The sequence below is a fragment of the Oenanthe melanoleuca genome, chromosome 25 (genome assembly GCF_029582105.1).
Source record: "Oenanthe melanoleuca isolate GR-GAL-2019-014 chromosome 25, OMel1.0, whole genome shotgun sequence".
NCBI classification, from domain to species: Eukaryota; Metazoa; Chordata; class Aves; order Passeriformes; family Muscicapidae; genus Oenanthe; species Oenanthe melanoleuca.
The window spans coordinates 6,510,557-6,530,509 of record NC_079358.1 but is presented as its reverse complement, the minus strand read 5'-3'; the positions used below and the strand labels follow the sequence as shown (position 1 = coordinate 6,530,509).

Here is a 19,953-nt window from a genome sequence, read left to right as displayed (position 1 = left end):
CTTGGGGACATTAGGAGAGGCCATTGGGGACATCAGGAAGGGTCAGGGGGGCTTGGGGACACCAGGAGGGGTCACTGGGGGCACTGGGAGGGATCAGGGGACACTGGGAGGGGTCACTGGGGGCACTGGGAGGGATCAGGGGACACCAGGAGGGGTCAGGGGGCCTTGGGGACACCGGGCAAGGCCCCAGGGCCACGGCCAGGGGGGTCTGAGGAGCCCCAGGGACACAGGGGACACTGAACTGGGGGTCCCAGCACAGGAGGGTTGGGGTGCAGAGCTGGGGGTCCCCAGCCCCACCAGGGCACCCTATAGAAAACACCACCCCCAAACCCACCCCATGGGGTCTAGAGAGGACCTGGGGTGTGGGAAACCCCAAAAACGGCCCCAGGTGCCTCAAACCCCCCAAAACAGCCCCAGGTGACCCCCTGGGGCACCCCAAAAACAGGCCCTGGCTTTGGGGCACCCCCAGGAAGGGACCAAGGTGTGTGGGGTGCAGCAAAAACTGCTCCAGGTACTTGGGGCACCCTATAGGAAACACCTCAGGGGGTCTCTGACCCCAGCCCCACAGATCAGGGGGTCTCTAATCCTACAGATCAAGGGGGGGGGGGTCTCTAACCCCAGAGATCAGGGGGGTCCCCAGCCCCACAGATCAGGGTCCCAGCCCCCTAGGCAGGCTGTGACACACCCCCGGGGGTCCCAGCCCCACAGATCGGGGGTTCCCCAGCTGCACACCCCACTCATCAGGGGGTCTCTAACCCCACAGATCAAGGGGATTCCCGAACCCCAGAGATCAGGGGGATCCCCAGCCCCACAAGCAGGATCCCAGCCCCCCAAATCAGGACCCAGCCCCATAGATCAGGACCCAGCCCCACAGATCAGGATCCCAGCCCCACAGATCAGGTCCCAGCCCCACAGATCAAGGGTCTCTCTAACCCCCCAGATCAGGGTCCCAGCCCCACAGGCAGGCCGTGCCACACCCTGGGGGTCCAAAGATCAGGGTCCCAGCCCCCCAGATCAGGATCCCAGCCCCACAGATCAGGACCCAGCCCCACAGATCAGGGTCCCAGCCCCACAGATCAGGGTCCCAGCCCCACAAGCAGGATCCCAGCCCCCCAGATCAGGACCCAGCCCCACAGATCAGGGTCCCAGCCCCCCAGGCAGGCCGTCCCACACCCCGGGGGTCCCAGGGGGGTCCCTCACCGCCATGACGCATTTGGGGCAGCGCCAGATGCCCTTGGGGATCTCGGGCAGGGGGGGCAGCAGGCAGAAGATGTGGTAGTTGTCGTCGCAGCCGTCGCACAGCAGCAGCTTGTCGTCCTCGTCACCGCGCGAGCAGATCCGGCAGATGTACGAGTCCACCTGCAGGGGACAAACCACGGGGGACTGGGGATTGTGGGGAGCTGATGTGGCCAGAAATGTGAGATATCTCCTGTTAATGGGCCAGGTGTGAACCAGGTGAGCAGTGATCCTGATCTCTGAGATATCTCCTGTTAATGGGCCAGGTGAGCAGTGATCCTGATCTCTGTGAGATATCTCCTGTTAATGGCCAGGTGTGAACCAGGTGAGCAGAGATCCTGATCTCTGTGAGATATCTCCTGTTAATGGCCAGGTGTTGAACCAGGTGAGCAGTGATCCTGATCTCTGTGAGATATCTCCTGTGAATGGGCCAGGTGAGCAGTGATCCTGATCTCTGTGAGATATCTCCTGTTAATGGGCCAGGTGTGAACCAGGTGAACAGTGATCCTGATCTCTGTGAGATATCTCCTGTTAATGGCCAGGTGTTGAACCAGGTGAGCAGTGATCCTGATCTATCTCGTGTTAATGGGCCAGGTGTTGAACCAGGTGAGCAGAGATCCTGATCTCTGTGGGATATCTCCTGTTAATGGCCAGGTGAGCAGAGATCCTGATCTCTCTGTGAGATATCTCCTGTTAATGGGCCAGGTGTTGAACCAGGTGAGCAGAGATCCTTATCTCAGTGAGATATCTCCTGTTAATGGGCCAGGTGTTATAAACCAGGTGAGCAGAGATCCTTATCTCAGTGAGATATCTCCTGTTAATGGGCCAGGTGTGAAACCAGGTGAGCAGAGATCCTGATCTCTGTGAGATATCTCCTGTTAATGGCCAGGTGTTGAACCAGGTGAGCAGTGATCCTGATCTCTGTGCAGATATCTCCTATTAATGGGCCAGGTGTGAACCAGGTGAGCAGTGATTCTGATCTCTGAGATATCTCCTGTTAATGGGCCAGGATGTAGCAGTGATCCTGATCTCTGTGAGATATCTCCTGTTAATGGGCCAGGTGTTAAACCAGGTGAGCAGTGATTCTGATCTGTGTGAGATATCTCCTGTTAATGGGCCAGGATGTAGCAGTGATCCTAATCTCAGTGAGATATCTCCTGTTAATGGGCCAGGATGTAGCAGAGATCCTGATCTCAGTGAGATATCTCCTGTTAATGGGCCAGGTGTTGAACCAGGTGAGCAGAGATCCTGATCTCTGTGAGATATCTCCTGTTAATGGGCAGGTGTTAAACACCTTCCCACAGCCCATCCTCCCTCCAGGAGATATCTCCTGTTAATGGCCGTTGATCCCAGGGCATGACTGATAAAATTCCATCATCCCTCTGGGAGATGCCCCAGCCAGGGGAGGAGCCAAGCCTTTCCTACCCAGATAAAAACTGAGATTTGGAACACCAGAGCAGCCTTTTCCACTGGATTCCAGAGGAAACTGGACCTTTCCACATCATCCCTGGAGCTTCAGAGGAAAACTGTAGCACTGCTCCAGCTGAACCACACCTGCCACTGCAGGAGGATGCAGCCACCATGGAATGGGACTGTGCCAACACCCTGACTGACGGGCTGACTCCATCAGTCTTTTGGGATTGTTCTTTGTAATACTGTATTTCTATTTTAATTTTCCCAGTAAAGAACTGTTATTCCTAATCCCCATATCTTTGCCTGAGAGCCCCTTAATTTCAAAACTACAATAACAATTTGGAAGGAAGGGGGTTTACATTCTCCATTTCAAAACCATAACAATTTGGAAGGAAGGGCTTTACATTCCCCATTTCAAATTTACAATAATTTGGAAAGAGGGTTGACATTCTACATTTCAAAACTATAACAATTTGGAGGGAGGGGGTCACACTCTCCATTTCAAACCTGCAGTAATTCAGAGGGAGGGGTCACACTCCCCATTTCAAATTTATAACAATTTGGACTGAGGGGGTCACACTCTCCATATTTCAAACCTGCAGTAATTCAGAGGGAGGGGTTCACACTCCCCATTTCACAACTATAATAATTTAGAGGAAGGGGTTCACACTCCCCATTTCACAACTATAATAATTTAGAGGGAAGGGTCACACTCCCCATTTCACAACTACAATAATTTAGAGGAAGGGGTTCACACTCCCCATTTCACAACTATAATAATTTAAAGGAAGGGGACACACTCCCCATTTCACAACTATAAATTTAGAGGAAGGGGTCACACTCCCCATTTCACAACTATAATAATTTAGAGGGAAGGGTCACACTCCCCATTTCACAACTATAATAATTCAGAGGGAGGGGGTCACACTCTCCATTTCAAACCTGCAATAATTTAGAGGAAGGGGTCACACTCCCCATTTCACAACTATAATAATTTAGAGGGAGGGGTCACACTCCCCATTTCACAACTATAATAATTTGGACTGAGGGGGTCACACTCCCCATTTCACAACTATAATAATTTAGAGGAAGGGGGTCACAATCTCCATTTCAAACCTGCAATAATACAGAGGGAGGGGTCACACTCCCCATTTCACAACTATAATAATTCAGAGGGAGGGGGTCACACTCCCCATTTCAAAACTATAATAATTTAGAGGAAGGGGGTTTACACTCCCCATTTCAAATTTATAATAATTTGGAGGAAGGGGGTTTACACTCTCCATTTCAAACCTGCAGTAATTCAGAGGGAGGGGTCACACTCCCCATTTCACAACTATAATAATTTAGAGGGAGGGGGGTCACACTCCCCATTTCACAACTATAATAATTCAGAGGGAGGGGTCACACTCCCCATTTCACAACTATAATAATTCAGAGGAAGGGGTCACACTCTCCATTTCAAACCTGCAATAATTCAGAGGGAGGGGTCACACTCCCCATTTCACAACTATAATAATTCAGAGGGAGGGGTCACACTCCCCATTTCACAACTATAATAATTCAGAGGGAGGGGTCACACTCCCCATTTCACAACTATAATAATTCAGAGGAAGGGGTCACACTCTCCATTTCAAACCTGCAATAATTCAGAGGGAGGGGTCACACTCCCCATTTCACAACTATAATAATTCAGAGGGAGGGGTCACACTCCCCGTTTCACAACTATAATAATTCAGAGGAAGGGGTCACACTCCCCATTTCAAACCTGCAATAATTCAGGGGAAGGGGTCACACTCCCCATTTCACAACTATAATAATTCAGAGGGAGGGGTCACACTCTCCATTTCACAACTATAAATTTAGAGGAAGGGGTCACACTCCCCATTTCAAACCTGCAGTAATTCAGAGGGAGAGCTCACACCCCCATCTCCCAGAGATCTCCTGCCTGTACCTGCTCACACCATCCCCACGCAGCCCCCGACTCACGAACTGGCTGCTGCTGTGGCTGCGGCGCAGCCTCATGGTCATCTTGGTGCAGGGCTCGGGGCTGTGGCGCAGCTCGGGCGGCTCCGGCAGCGGCTCCTCCTTCACCACCACCGTGGGCGGGCACTCGGGGCCCTCCTTGTCTGCAGAGGGGTATTGATCACTGGGTTATTGATCACTGATTTATTGGGGTTATTGGTCATTGATCTATTGGGGGTTGGCTCCTCCTTCACCACCACCGTGGGCGGGCACTCGGGGCCCTCCTTGTCTGCAGAGGGGTATTGATCATTGGGTTATTGATCACTGATTTATTGGGTTATTGGTCATTGATTTATTGGGGTATTGGTCATTGATCTATTGGGGGTTGGCTCCTCCTTCACCACCACCGTGGGGGGGCACTCGGGGCCCCCCCTGTCTGCAGAGGGGTATTGATTATTGGGTTATTGATCACTGATTTATTGGGGTTATTAGTCATTGATTTATCTGGGTTATTGGTGATTGATCTATTGGGTTATTGGTCATTGGTTTATTTGGGTTATTGGTGATTGATCTATTGGGTTATTGGTCATTGATTTATTTGGGTTATTGGTGATTGATCTATTGGGTTATTGGTCATTGATTTATTGCGTTATTGGTCATTGATCTATTGGGGGTTGGCTCCTCCTTCACCACCACCGTGGGCGGGCACTCGGGACCCTCCTTGTCTGTGGGACAGGGGTATTGATCATTGATTTATAGGGTTATTGATCATTGATTTATTGGGTTATCGGTCATTGATCTATTGGGGTTTGGCTCCTCCTTCACCACCACCGTGGGCGGGCACTCGGGGCCCTCCTTGTCTGTGGAACAGGGGTATTGATTATTGATTTATTGGGTTATTGGTCATTGATCTGTTGGGGTTATTGGTCATTGACATATTGGGGGTTGGCTCCTCCTTCACCACCACCGTGGGTGGGCACTCGGGGCCCTCCTTGTCTGTGGAACAGGGGTATTGATTATTGATTTATTGGGTTATTGGTCATTGATCTATTTGGGTTATTGGTCATTGATTTATTGCGTTATTGGTCATTGATCTATTGGGGGTTGGCTCCTCCTTCACCACCACCGTGGGGGGGCACTCGGGGCCCCCCTTGTCTGTGGGACAGGGGTATTGATCACTGGGTTATTGATCACTGATTTATTGGGTTTATTGGTCATTGATTTATTTGGGTTATTGGTCATTGATCTATTGGGGGTTGGCTCCTCCTTCACCACCACCGTGGGTGGGCACTCAGGGCCCTCCTTGTCTGCAGAGGGGTATTGATCACTGGGTTATTGATTACTGATTTATCTGGGTTATTGGTCATTGGTTTATTGGGTTATCGGTCATTGATCTATTTGGGTTATTGGTCATTGATCTATTTGGGTTATTGGTCATTGATTTATTGGGGGTTGGCTCCTCCTTCACCACCACCGTGGGTGGGCACTCGGGGCCCTCCTTGTCTGTGGAACAGGGGTATTGATTATTGATTTATTGGGTTATTGGTCATTGATCTATTTTGGTTATTGGTCATTGATTTATTGCGTTATTGGTCATTGATCTATTGGGGGTTGGCTCCTCCTTCACCACCACCGTGGGCAGGCACTCGTGGCCCTCCTTGTCTGCAGAGGGGTATTGATTATTGATTTATTGGGGTTATTGGTCATTGATTTATCTGGGTTATTGGTCATCAATTCATTGGGGTTATTGGTCATGGATTCATTGGGGTTATTGGTCATTGATCTATTGGGGTTTGGCTCCTCCTTCACCACCACCGTGGGCGGGCACTCGGGGCCCTCCTTGTCTGTGGGACAAGGGTATTGATTATTGATTTATTGGGTTATTGGTCATTGATTTATTGGGTTATTGGTTATTGATCTATTGGTGTTATTGGTCATTGATTTATTTGGGTTATTGGTCATTGATGGGAGTTATTGGTTATTGATCTATTTGGGTTATTGGTCATGGATTCATTAAGGGTTATTGGTTATTGATTTATTGGGTTATTGGTCATTGATCTATTGGGGGTTGGCTCCTCCTTCACCACCACCGTGGGGGGGCACTCGGGGCCCTCCTTGTCTGTGGGACAGGGGTATTGATTATTGATCTACTGGGTTATTGGTCATTGATGGGAGTTAGTGGGTTATTGGTCACTGATCTATTGGGGGCTTAGTGGTCATTGATCTATTGGGAGTTATTGGTCATTAATCTATTGGGTTATTGGTCATTGATTCATTTGGGTTATTGGTCATTGATCTATTGGGTTATTGGTCATGGATTCATTGGGGTTATTGGTCAAGGATTCATTGGGGTTATTGGTCATTGATCTATTGGGGGTTGGTTCCTCCTTCACCACCACCGTGGGGGGGCACTCGGGGCCCTCCTTGTCTGTGGGACAGGGGGTATTGATTATTGATTTATTGGGTTATTGGTCATTGATTTATTGGGTTATTGATCACTGATTTATTGGGGGTATTGGTCATTGATCTATTGGCAGTTATTGGTCATTGATTTATTGGGGTTATTGGTCACTGATGGGAGTTACTGGTCATTGATCTATTGGGGATTATTGGTTATTGATTATTTGGGAGTTATTGGTCATTGATTTATTGGGGGTTACTGGTCATTGATTCATTGGGGTTATTGGTCATTGATCTGTTGGGGGTTGGCTCCTCCTTCACCACCACCGTGGGGGGGCACTCGGGGCCCTCCTTGTCTGCAGAGGGGTATTGATCATTGGGTTATTGATCACTGATTTATTGGATTATTGGTCATTGATTTATTGGGTTATTGGTCATTGATCTATTTGGGTTATTGTTCATTGATTTATTTGGGTTATTAGTCATTGATTTATTTGGGTTATTGGTCATTGATTCATTTGGTTTATTGGACATTGATCTGTTGGGGGTTGGCTCCTCCTTCACCACCACCATGGGCGGGCACTCGGGGCCCTCCTTGTCTGCACAGGGGTATTGATTATTGATTTATTGAGTTATTGGTCATTGATCTATTGGGGTTATTGGTCATTGATTTATTTGGGTTATTGGTCATTAATGGGAGCTACTGGTCATCGGTTTATTGGTATTATTGGACATTGATCTATTGGGGGTTGGCTCCTCCTTCACCACCACCGTGGGCGGGCACTCGGGGCCCTCCTTGTCTGCAGAGGGGTATTGATCATTGGGTTATTAATCACTGATTTATTGGGTTATTGGTCATTGATTTATTGGGGGTTATTGGTCATTGATCTATTGGGGGTTATTGGTCATTGATCTATTTGGGTTATTGGTCATTGATCTATTGGGGTTATTGGTCATTGATCTATTTGGGTTATTGGTCATTGATTCGTTTGGTTTATTGGACATTGATCTATAGGGGGTTGGCTCCTCCTTCACCACCACCGTGGGCGGGCACTCGGGGCCCTCCTTATCTGCACAGGGGTATTGATTATTGGGTTATTGATCACTGATTTATTGGGGGTTACTGAATGGCTGGGCCATTATTGATCATTGATTTATTGGGGGCTATTGATCACTGATTTATTGGGGGTTACTAAGATACTGGGGGGTGTTCAACCATGGGGAGTTGCTGAGGGATTGGGGGCTGCTGAACCATTGGGGTGGTTACAGAACAATTGGGGGGTTATTGAGCAATTAAGGGGTTACAGAACCATTATGGGGGTTCTGAACAACTGGGGAAAGAGCCCTGAAAAATGTGAGGGGTGTGGAGAAATCTGTCCATAAATAACAGGGAAGAGAAAGTTTCTAAAAATCTGAGAAGGAGACATCCAATAAAACCTGTTGGTGGGGAGAGCACCCCAAAAAAAAAATGACCCAAAAGAGAGAGAAGAGAGAATCCCTGAAGAATCCAAAATAATTTGGGAGACACCCCAAACAAACTGTGGGCTCCCAAAAGAATTACAGGTACGTGCCACAACAAAACAAAACAAAACAAAACAAAAAAAAAAAAAAAAAAAAAAAATCCCAAAAAAACACAGAGGTTCCCCAAAAAGTTTAGGGGGGTCCCCAATACCTTTCTTCCTCAGAGTCTTGTCCTTGGCCACCAGCCCCAGCCCCAGCATTTTGGGGCCGGCCCCGTAAATCTGCAGCTTCTTCAGCTCGGGGTTCTTCTCAATGTCCTCCTCCGTGGGCTCGGGCTGCGGGACAGCGGCCTCAGGGGGGGTTTGGGGGGCCAGGGGGGGTTTGGGGGGGTCAGGGGGGGGGTTTGGGGGGGCCAGGGAGGATTTATGGGGTGACAGGTGGGGGGTTTGGGGTGCCAGGCCGGGTTTCTGGGGTGCCAGGAGGGGGTTTGGGGTTCCAGGCAGGTTTTGGGGCACCAGGAGGGGTTTTTGGGGTGCCAGGAAGGGTTTTTGGGGTGCCAGGAGGGGTTTTTGGGGTGCCAGGAGGGGGTTTTAGGGTGCCAGGAAGGGTTTTTGGGGTGCCGGGAGGGAGGTTTGGGGTTCCAGGAAGGGGTTTTGGGGCACCAGGCAGGGTTTTTGGGAGGCCAGGAGGAGCTTTTAGGGTTCCAGCCAGGTTTTTGGGGTGCCAGGAGGGGGGTTCGGGTGCCAGGAGGGGGGTTTGGTGTGCCAAGCAGGTTTTTGGGGTGCCAGGCCGGGTTTCTGGGGTGCCAGGAGGGGTTTTAGGGGTGCCAGGGAGGATTTATGGGGTGCCAGGAGGAGATTTTAGGATTCCAGGAAGGTTTTTGGGATGCCAGGCAGGGTTTCTGGTGCATCAGGCAGGTTTTTGGGGTTCTAGGCGGGGTTTTGGGGCACCAGACAGAGTTTTTGGGGGGCCAGGAGGGGTTTTGGGGCTCCAGGGCATGTTTTTGGGGCTCCAGGGCATGTTTTTGGGGTGCTGGGGGGGGGTTTTCAGGGTTCCAGGCAGGGTTTTTGGGGCAGCAGGGAGGATTTATGGGGTGCCAGGAGGAGTTTTTGGGGTGCCAGGCAGGTTTTTGGGGTTCTAGGGAAGGTTTTTGGGGTTCCAGGGAAGGTTTTTGGGGTGCCGGGGGGAGGTTTGGGGCACCAGGCAGGGTTTTTTGGGGTGCCAGGCAGGGTTTTTGGGGCACCAGGCAGGGTTTTTGGGGTGCCAGGCAGGGTTTTTGGGGGGCCAGGAGGGAGGTTTGGGGTTCCAGGCAGGGTTTTTGGGGGGCCAGGAGGAGCTTTTAGGGTTCCAGCCAGGTTTTTGGGGTGCCAGGAGGGGGGTTTGGGTGCCAGGAGGGGGGTTTGGTGTGCCAAGCAGGTTTTTGGGGTGCCAGGAGGGGGGTTTGGGTGCCAGGAGGGGGGTTTGGTGTGCCAAGCAGGTTTTTGGGGTGCCAGGAGGGGTTTTGGAGTTCCAGGAAGGTTTTTGGGGTGCCAGGCCGGGTTTCTGGGGTGCCAGGAGGGGTTTTATGGGTGCCAGGGAGGATTTATGGGGTGCCAGGGAGGATTTATGGGGTGCCAGGGAGGGTTTCTGGTGCATCAGGCAGGTTTTTGGGGTTCTAGGCGGGGTTTTGGGGCACCAGACAGAGTTTTTGGGGCACCAGACAGAGCTTTTGGGATTCCAGGAAGGGTTTTTGGGGGGCCAGGAGGGGTTTTGGGGTTCCAGGGCATGTTTTTGGGGCTCCAGGGCATGTTTTTGGGGTGCCAGGCAGGGGTTTTCAGGGTTCCAGGCAGGGTTTTTGGGGCAGCAGGGAGGATTTATGGGATGCCAGGAGGAGTTTTTGGGGTGCCAGGCAGGGTTTTGGGGTTCTAGGGAAGGTTTTTGGGGTTCCAGGGAAGGTTTTTGGGGTGCCAGGCAGGTTTTGGGGTGCCAGGCAGGTTTTGGGGTGCCAGGCAGGGTTTTTGGGAGTTTTGGGGTGCCAGGCAGGGTTTATGGGGCACCAGCCAGGGTTTTGGGGTTCCAGGAGGGGTTTTTTGGGGTGCCAGGGGGGGTTGGGGGTTCCAGGCAGGGTTTTTAGGGTTCCAGGGAAGGTTTTGGTGCACCAGGAAGGTTTTTGGGGTTCCAGGAGGGGGTTTTGGGGTTCCAGGAGGGGGTTTTGGGGCACCAGGCAGGGTTTTTGGGGTTCCAGGAGGGGGTTTTGGGACACCAGGCAGGGTTTTTGGGGTTCCATGGCAGGTTTTGGGGTTCCAGGCAGGGTTTTTGGGGGTTTTAGAGTGCCAGGCAGGGTTTATGGGGGTTTTGGAGCACCAGACAGGTTCTGGGGCTCCAGGCAGGGTTTCTGGGGTTCAGGCAGGGTTTTTGGGGCTCCAGGCAGGGTATTGGGGTTCCAGGGCAGGTTTTGGGGTTCCAGGCAGGGTTTATGGGGGTTTTGGAGCACCAGACAAGTTCTGGGGCACGAGGCAGGGTTTCTGGGGTTCAGGCAGGGTTTTTGGGGCTCCAGGCAGGGTTTTAGAGTGCCGGGCAAGGTTTTTAGGGTTCTAGGGCAGGTTTTAGGATTCCAGTGCAGGTTTTTAGGGTTCTATGCAGGGTTTCTGGGGTTCCAGGCAGGGCTTCTGGGAGTTTTGGGTTCCATGCAGGGTTTTTGGGGTTCCTGGCAGCGTTTATGGGGGTTTTGGGGCTCCAGGCAGGTTTTTGGGGTGCACCAGGCAGGGTTTTTGGGTGCACCAGGCAGGGTATTTGGGGTTCCAGGCAGGGTTTATGGGCGTTTTGGGGCACCAGGCAGGGTTTCTGGGGGTTTTGGAGCATGTTTTAGGGTTCCATGCAGGTTTTTGGGGCTCCATGCAGGGTTTATGGGGGGTTTTGGGGCATGTTTTAGGGCTCCAGGCAGGGGTTTTGGAGTTCCAGGGCAGGTTTTTGGGGTGCCAGGCAGGTTTCTGGGGTTCAGGCAGGGTTTTTGGGGCACCAGGCAGGTTTTGGGGCTCCAGGCAGGGTTTTTAATGTTCCAGACAGGGTATTGGGGCTCCAGGCAGGGTTTTAATGCTCCAGGCAGGGTTTTTAATGGGGCTCCAGGCAGGGTTTTTGGGGTTCCAGGGCAGGTTTTGGGGTTCCAGGGCAGGTTTTGGGGTTCCAGGCAGGGTTTCTGGGGGTTTTGGGGCATGTTTTAGGGTTCCATGCAGGTTTTTGGGGCGCCCACCTCCTGCTGCAGGCGCTTGGCGCGCCGGCCGTAGCTGTTGAACTTGGAGGGCTGCACCGACTGCCGCAGGGGGATGCTGTGCGGTTTGTACTCGCGGTCCTTCTCCTCGCTCTCGAAGGGCCGCGCGTGGCACTGCTGCAGGGAGGGGGGGGGACACCCTCAGCGTGGCGTGGGGACACCCCAGACCCCCCCAGGGCCCTGCACTCACCACCAGGTTGGCCCCAGACTGGTACATCTCGTAGGGGTAGATGATGCGCTCGTAGTGCGCCCGCAGCAGGGAGCCGATGTTCTTCCCCGACGGGTACGAGAGGCGCTGGGCCACGCGCGCCCACCGCCGGTCCTTGCAGATGGCCTCGTAGCCACCCTCCTCCATCACCACCTGGAGGGGACATGGAGTGCTGAGTGACACCCCAGGGACACCCAGAGACACACAGGGACACACAGGGACACACAGGGACAGCCAGAGCCAGCCAGGGACACCCAGAGACACCCAGAGCCAGCCAGGGCCAAGCGTGCCCACCGCCGGTCCTTGCAGATGGCCTCACAGCCACCCTCCTCCATCACCAGCTGGGAGGGGACACTGAGCACTCAGGGACATCCAGGGACACCCAGAGTCAGCCAGAGACACCCAGAGACACCCACGGACACCCAGAACCAGCCAGGGCCACGCGCGCCCACCGCCGGTCCTTGCAGATGGCCTCACAGCCACCCTCCTCCATCACCACCTGGAGGGGACATGGAGTGCTGAGTGACACCCCAGGGACACCCAGAGACACACAGGGACACACAGGAACACAGGGACACCCAGGGACACCCCAGGGACACCCAGAGACACACAGGGACACCCAGGGCCATGTGCCCACCGCCGGTCCTTGCAGATGGCCTCACAGCCACCCTCCTCCATCACCACCTGGGAGGGACAGGGAGTGCTGAGTGACACCCCAGGGACACCCAGGGACACCCCAGGGACACCCAGAGACACCCAGAGACGCACAGGGACACCCAGGGCCATGCGCCCACCGCTGGTCCTTGCAGATGGCCTCACAGCCACCCTCCTCCATCACCACCTGGGAGGGACATTGAGCAATCAGGGACATCCCACAGACAGCCAGGGACACCCAGAGTCAGCCAGGGACACCCAGGGCCAGCCACGGACATCCAGGGGCACCCAGGGACACCCAGAGACACACAAGGACAGCCAGGGCCACGTGTGCCCACCGCCGGTCCTTGCAGATGGCCTCGTAGCCACCCTCCTCCATCACCACCTGGGAGGGACAGGGAGTGCTGAGTGACATCCCAGGGACACCCAGAGACACAGAGGGACACACAGGGACACCCAGAGCCAGCCAGGGACACCCAGAGACACCCAGAACCAGCCAGGGCCAAGCGCGCCCACCGCCGGTCCTTGCAGATGGCCTCGTAGCCACCCTCCTCCATCACCACCTGGAGGGGACATTGAGGGTTCAGGGACATCCAGGGACACCCAGAGACACCCAGAGACACCCAGAGACACACAGAGCCAGCCAGGGCCACGCGCGCCCACCGCTGGTCCTTGAAGATGGCCTCGCAGCCACCCTCCTCCATCACCACCTGGAGGGGACATTGAGCAATCAGGGACATCCAGGGACACCCAGAGACACCCAGAGACACCCAGAGCCAGCCAGGGCCAAGCGTGCCCACCGCCGGTCCTTGCAGATGGCCTCACAGCCACCCTCCTCCATCACCACCTGGAGGGATATTGAGGGTTCAGGGACATCCAGGGACACCCAGAGACACACAGAGACACACAGGGACACACAGGGACAGCCAGAGCCAGCCAGGGCGACGTGTGCCCACCGCCGGTCCTTGCAGATGGCCTCACAGCCACCCTCCTTCATCACCCCCTGGGAGGGGACACCGAGCACTCAGGGACACTCAGAGACACCCAGGGACACCCTCAGTTCTCACAGATGGCCTGTAGCCACCTTTATCACCCCCTGGGAGGGGACACTGAGTGCTCAGGGACACCCAGAGCCAGTCAGGGACACCCAGGGACACCCTCAGTTCTCGTAGATGGCCTCACAGTCACCCTCCTCCATCACCCCCTGTGAGGGGACACTGAGTGCTCAGGGACACCCAGGGACATCCAGGGACACCCAGGGACATACAGGGACACCCTCAGTTCTCATAGATGGCCTTGTAGCCACCTTCATCACCCCCTGGGAGGGGACCCTGAGCACTCAGGGACATCCAGGGACACCCAGGAACACCCTCAGTTCTCATAGATGGCCTGTAGCCACCTTTATCACCCCCTGTGAGGGGACACTGAGTGCTCAGGGACACCCAGTGACACCCAGTGACACCCAGGGACTCCCAGGGACACCCTCAGTTCCCGTAGATGGCCTGTAGCCACCCTCCTCCATCACCCCCTGTGAGGGGACACTGAGTGCTCAGGGACACCCAGGAACACCCTCAGTTCTCATAGATGGCCTGTAGCCACCTTTATCACCCCCTGGGAGGGGACACTGAGTGTCCAGGGACACCCAGAGCCACCTGTGCCCACAGCTGGGACTTGTACCCCTCCCCCTCCATCACCAGCTGTGGGGGGACACTGAGCACCCCAGAACTGGGCACATTGTCCCATAACTGGAGACATGAACCCCTGAATGGGAACACACCCCCATGGGGGCACTTAACACCCCTAAAAGGGAACATTCCCATCTCCAGAAGTAATTAATTCTCTGATTAAAAAATGTTACCCTAAGAAAAATAATTACCTCCCCTAAACAGAAAAATTCACCCACACAGCAACAACGAGCCCCCAAAATTGGGATACATCTTCCAAAATAACAACGTTTCCCCAAAAAGATAATTAAACTTCTAAATGAAAAAAATATTCCCAAGGAAGACAATCAACCCTCCTAAAAAAAAAAAACCATGACCCCCATGGGAGCAATTACCCCCAATAAAAACACCCCCAGAGGAACAATCACCCCCCAGGCAGGCACACACCCCTAATTTTTGGGGAGTTAACCCCCAAAACAAGAAATTACCCCCACCCAAGAGGCAATTACCACCAGGGGGGCACCTTCCCCAGCCCCACAGCCAGCTGTGACCCCCAGGCAGGGGTGGGGACCCCCCATTTTTGACCTTGCTGAGGCTGTAGAGGTCGAGGATGCGCCGCTCCACGTTGGGAATCTTGAGGGAGGAGCCCTGGATCTCCCAAAATTTGGCGATCTGGTCCAGGTAGTTCAGCTTCACCCGGGTCTGTGCCTGGTGTGGGAGATGAAAGGCGGGGTAAAGATGGGGGTGAGAGCTGTGCACACCCCAAAATCAGCCCCCAAACCCCCCCATGTCCCCCCACCCCACTCACCTCCAGCTCGTTGAGCCGCTGGATGCGGGGGGTGAACCTGAAGTTGTCGACCTCAACAGCAAAGGGGGGCTGCCAGTCCTGGGGGGAAAAGGGGGGTCAGGGATGGGCAGAGGGACACACAGCCCGAGTTTGGGGGTACAGGGACACACAGCCCGAGTTTGGGGGGCATAGAGAACACACAGCCCGAGTTTGGGGGGGCACAGGGACACACAGCCCAAGTTTGGGGGTACAGGGACACACAGCCCGAGTTTGGGGGGTACAGGGACACACAGCCCGAGTTTGGGGGGGCACAGGGACACACAGCCCGAGTTTGGGGGTTATAGAGAACACACAGCCCAAGTTTGGGGGGGTACAGAGACACACAGCCCGAGTTTGGGGGTACAGGGACACACAGCCCGAGTTTGGGGGGCACAGGGACACACAGCCCGAGTCTGGGGGGCATAGAGAACACACAGCCCGAGTTTGGGGGGTACAGGGACACACAGCCCGAGTTTGGGGGGTACAGGGACACACAGCCCGAGTTTGGGGGGGCACAGGGACACACAGCCCGAGTTTGGGGGGTATAGAGAACACACAGCCCAAGTTTCGGGGGTACAGGGACACACAGCCCGAGTTTGAGGGGCACAGGGACACACAGCCCGAGTTTGGGGGCACAGGGACACACAGCCCGAGTTTGGGGGCACAGGGACACACAGCCCGAGTTTGGGGGGGGTACAGGGACACACAGCCCGAGTTTGGGGGGCATAGAAAACACACAGCCCGAGTTTGGGGGCACAGGGACACACAGCCCGAGTTTGGGGGTCAGGGACACACAGCCCGAGTTTGGGGGTACAGGGACACACAGCCCGAGTTTGGGGGGGCACAGGGACACACAGCCCGAGTTTGGGGGTCAGGGACACACAGCCCGAGTTTGGGGGTACAGGGACACACAGCCCGAGTTTGGGGGGGCACAGGGACACACAGCCCGAGTTTGGGGGTCAGGGACACACAGCCCGAGTTTGGGGGTACAGGGACACACAGCCCGAGTTTGGGGGGGCACAGGGACACACAGCCCAAGTTTGGGGGTCAGGGACACACAGCCCGAGTTTGGGGGTACAGGGACACACAGCCCGAGTTTGGGGGGGTACAGGGACACACAGCCCGAGTTTGGGGGGGTACAGGGACACACAGCCCAAATTTGGGGGGGCACAGAGAACACACAGCCCAAATTTTGGGGGGCATAGATAAGATACAGTTTAAATTTGGGGGTATGGAGAACACACAGCCCAAATTTTAGGGGCACAGAGAACATTCACTTCAAATTTGGGGGCACAGGGAACACACAGCCCAAATTTTTGGGGGGCACAGGAACACACAGCCCAAATTTGGGGGGCATAGAGAACATACAGTTCAAATTTGGGGAGCACAGGGAACACACAACCCGAGATTGGGGGGTACAGGGACACACAGCCCGAGTTTGGGGGCACAGGGACACACAGCCCGAGTTTGGGGGGCACAGGGACACACAGCCCGAGTTTGGGGGGCACAGGGACACACAGCCCGAGTTTGGGGGGGCACAGGGACACACAGCCCGAGTTTGGGGGGCACAGGGAACGCACACTTCAAATTTGTGGGCATAGAGAACACACAGCCCAAATTTGGGGGTGCACAGGTAACACATACTTCAAATTTGGGGGGGTCACAGAGAACACACAGCCCAAATTTTGGGGGGCATAGATAACATACAGTTTAAATTTGGGGGTATGGAGAAGACACAGCCCAAATTTTAGGGGCACAGAGAACATTCACTTCAAATTTGGGGGCACAAGGAACACACAGCCCGAGTTTGGGGGGCACAGGGACACACAGCCCAAATTTGGGGGGACATAGAGAACACACAACCCAAATTTTGGGGGGCACAGGGAACACACAGCCCAAATTTTGGGGGGCACAGAGAACATACAGTTCAAATTTGGGGGTACGGAGAACACACAGCCCAAATTTGGGGGGCACAGGGAACACACAGCCCAAATTTGGGGGGCACAGGGAACACACAGCCCAAATTTTGGGGGTATGGAGAACACACAGCCCAAATTTTGGGGGCACAGGGAACACACAGCCCAAATTTTGGGGGGCACAGAGAACATACAGTTCAAATCTGGGCGGCACAGGGAACACACAGCCCAAATTTTGGGGGCACAGGGAACACACAGCCCAAATTTGGGGGGCATAGAGAACATACAGTTCAAATCTGGGGAGCACAGGGAACACACAGCCCAAATTTGGGGGGCACAGGGAACACACAACCCAAATTTTGGGGGGCATAGAGAACATACAGTTCAAATTTTGGGGAGGCACAGAGAACACAGCACAAATTTTGGGGGCACAGAGAACATACAGCCCAAATTTTGGGGGGCACAGGGAACACACAGCCCAAACTTTGGGGGGCAGAGAGAACACACAGCCCAAGTTTGGGGGGCACAGAGAAGACACAACCCAAATTTTGGGGATACAGAGAGCATACACTTCAAATTCGGGGGGCACAGGGAACACACAGCCTAAATCTTGTGGGCCACAGAGAACACAGCCCAAATTCGGGGTGCACAGGTAACACACACCCCAAACTGGGGGCTCCCCCGGCTCGGCCCCCCCGCACACACCGGGGGAGCCCCGCGGGGCCGCTGACGCCAGCACGGCCCGGCCCGGCCCGGCCCTCCCGGAAACCCTGCCCTCCCCGAGCCGGGAGAACCGGCCCGGCCCGGCCCGTCCCCCCCCGCCCCAAAAACCCCCCACGGGGACAAAGGGACCCCCCCAGTGCGGCCACAACACAGCGCGACCCCCCCCAAATATAAACCAAGTGATGGGGAGGGGGCAGCGCGGTCGGTGCGGATGGGGGGGGGGGCTCAGCCGCTTCCCCCCCCCCCCCCATGTTGCCCCCCCGGTTCTCCCCCATCCGGGGGTCGCTGCCCGAGCCCGGTTCCCCCCCCAGGAGCGGCCGGGCCCCCCCCGTGCCCGCAGACAAAGGCTCGGCGCTGCCGCCATATTGGCCGTGTCACTGTTGTTGTTGTGAGGCCGCCGTGGGGGGGGAACGGGGACCCCCCCCCCAAAAAACCAGCGAGGGGCACCGAGATCCCCCCGCAACCCGCGGGGACACCCCCGGCTCTCAGCGCTCCCCCCACCCCAAAACACGAGGGGGGGAAATGTGGGGGGGGGGGGTATTTCCTGGGGACCCCTCCCCCACCACGAGGTTTGGGCTGTGCGGGACCCCCAAAATCCAACCCCAAAATCCACCCCCAGGCCGGGGTTACCCCACATGGGGGTCCCTTCAGGTTATCGCTAAAGTGGGGAGGGGGCATTTACCCTCCCCCCCTCCCCAAATCAGGTTTTTTTCCCCCCCTCTGCGGGTATTTACGCCCCCACAGAAGGGTCACCCCGCCCCCCCAGTCCATAATTGCCCCCCCTGGGGCATTTCCCCCCCCCCAGCGAGGATGCATTGAGGCACTGGGGGGGTTACTCCACTAATGGGGTTCATTAATCCCCTAAATAAGAAATTACTAAATAATAAAATCAGAAATTACTCCGGGGGGAGGAGAATTAACCCCCCCTCACAACTGGGGGGGTCGCACCGCATGGAGGCAACACCCCTCAACACAAAACACCTCCAAAAAATCAATTATCCCCCCAAAATAGAAAATTTAGGAAGAAGTACCCCCCAATTCCGAGCTGCTCCCGAAAGGGGGGGCAATGACCAGCCCCCGGATTAATAAATGACCCCATTAAGGGAACAATTCTACCCCAAGCGCACACCCGAGCGGGTCAGGACCCCCGGCCCCCCTCGGGACGGGGGTTCCCCATTGTGAGGGGATCCCCGAGCCCCCCCCATACTCACGGCCGGGGGTCGGATCTTGCAGATGCCGCTTTTCTCGGCGATCGGGCGGATCTTGGCGATGTAACCCAGCGGGTCGCTGAACTCGGCCCAGCTGGGCTCGAACACGGGGCACTCCGGAGGGGGCAGAAAGTCCTCGGGGGGCTCCGGCTCGGCGGGCGCCCAGCTCGCCCCCCACTCCCCGCGCTGCTCGGGGCCGGCCCCGCCGCGGGGACCCGCCAGCGGCCGCCGGGCCTTGTCCTCGGGGCCGGGCCGCTCCCCGCCGCGGGCCCCGCGCTCCTCGGCGGCTTTGCGGGGGCTGCGCTCCTCTCCCGCCGGCCCTTTGCCGGCCGCTTTGCCGGCGCCCCCCGCGCCCTTTCCCCGCGCCTCGGCCCCGGCCCGGGGGGGGCCGCGCGGCCTTCTCGTCCCCCGCCGCTTTGGGCGGCGCTGCCGCCGCCGGCCGGGCCGGCCCCGCGTCCCCGGAGGGCTCCGGGCCGCCCCACTCCGCGCCTCGGCCCCGCTTGGGCTCCTCGTCCCCGTCGGGCGGCGGGGGGGGCACCCACGGCGGGGACCCCCCCGGGCCGGGCCCCCACTCGGCCCAGCCGCCCCCTGCGCGCTGCTGCTCCGCCTCCTCCATCCCTCGCACCGAGGGGAGCGGGGGGTTCCCGGGCTGCCCGCGGGGACCCCCTCAGGGGGCCATGGAGGCCCCGCCGCCCCCGCGCCGCCCCCTCACAGGCCGCGGGCCGCCCCCCTCCCTCCCCCGAGCCGCGGGGAAAGGGGGGGTCAGAACGGCACCCGCGAGCTCCGCCGACCCGCCGGCCCCTCCGCGGCCCCTGCGCCGCCCCTCCGGCCCTTCCAGCCCCGCCGCACCGCGCTCCGCCCGCCTCACACCCGAGGCCTGCCCGGTCCCCCCGGCCGGGCCGCCGCCGCCATCTTGGATCCTCCTCCTCCTGCCGCCCGCCCCCCGCCCGCGCGCACGCGCGCACTGCGCAGGCGCGGCCGCGCACGCCGCCCCGGGCGGTGCGGTCAGTACGCGTGTCCTTCCGCCGCGGC

At 56.4% G+C, this 19,953-nt stretch overlaps 1 protein-coding gene across 1 annotated transcript in view; it reads right to left on the bottom strand.

Moving 5' to 3' along the window:
* Window positions 1-19,953, bottom strand: part of KDM5C (lysine demethylase 5C) — a 56,909-nt gene that overhangs the window by 36,707 nt on the left and 249 nt on the right. The window contains exons 2-9 of the mRNA XM_056510868.1: window positions 18,925-19,628; window positions 15,057-15,134; window positions 14,834-14,956; window positions 11,913-12,083; window positions 11,705-11,839; window positions 8,687-8,810; window positions 4,639-4,778; window positions 1,201-1,359 (exon numbers count right to left, since the gene is read on the bottom strand). Coding sequence (XP_056366843.1) covers window positions 1,201-1,359; window positions 4,639-4,778; window positions 8,687-8,810; window positions 11,705-11,839; window positions 11,913-12,083; window positions 14,834-14,956; window positions 15,057-15,134; window positions 18,925-19,628 — 1,634 coding nt within the window. The remainder of the gene's footprint in view (window positions 1-1,200; window positions 1,360-4,638; window positions 4,779-8,686; window positions 8,811-11,704; window positions 11,840-11,912; window positions 12,084-14,833; window positions 14,957-15,056; window positions 15,135-18,924; window positions 19,629-19,953) is intronic.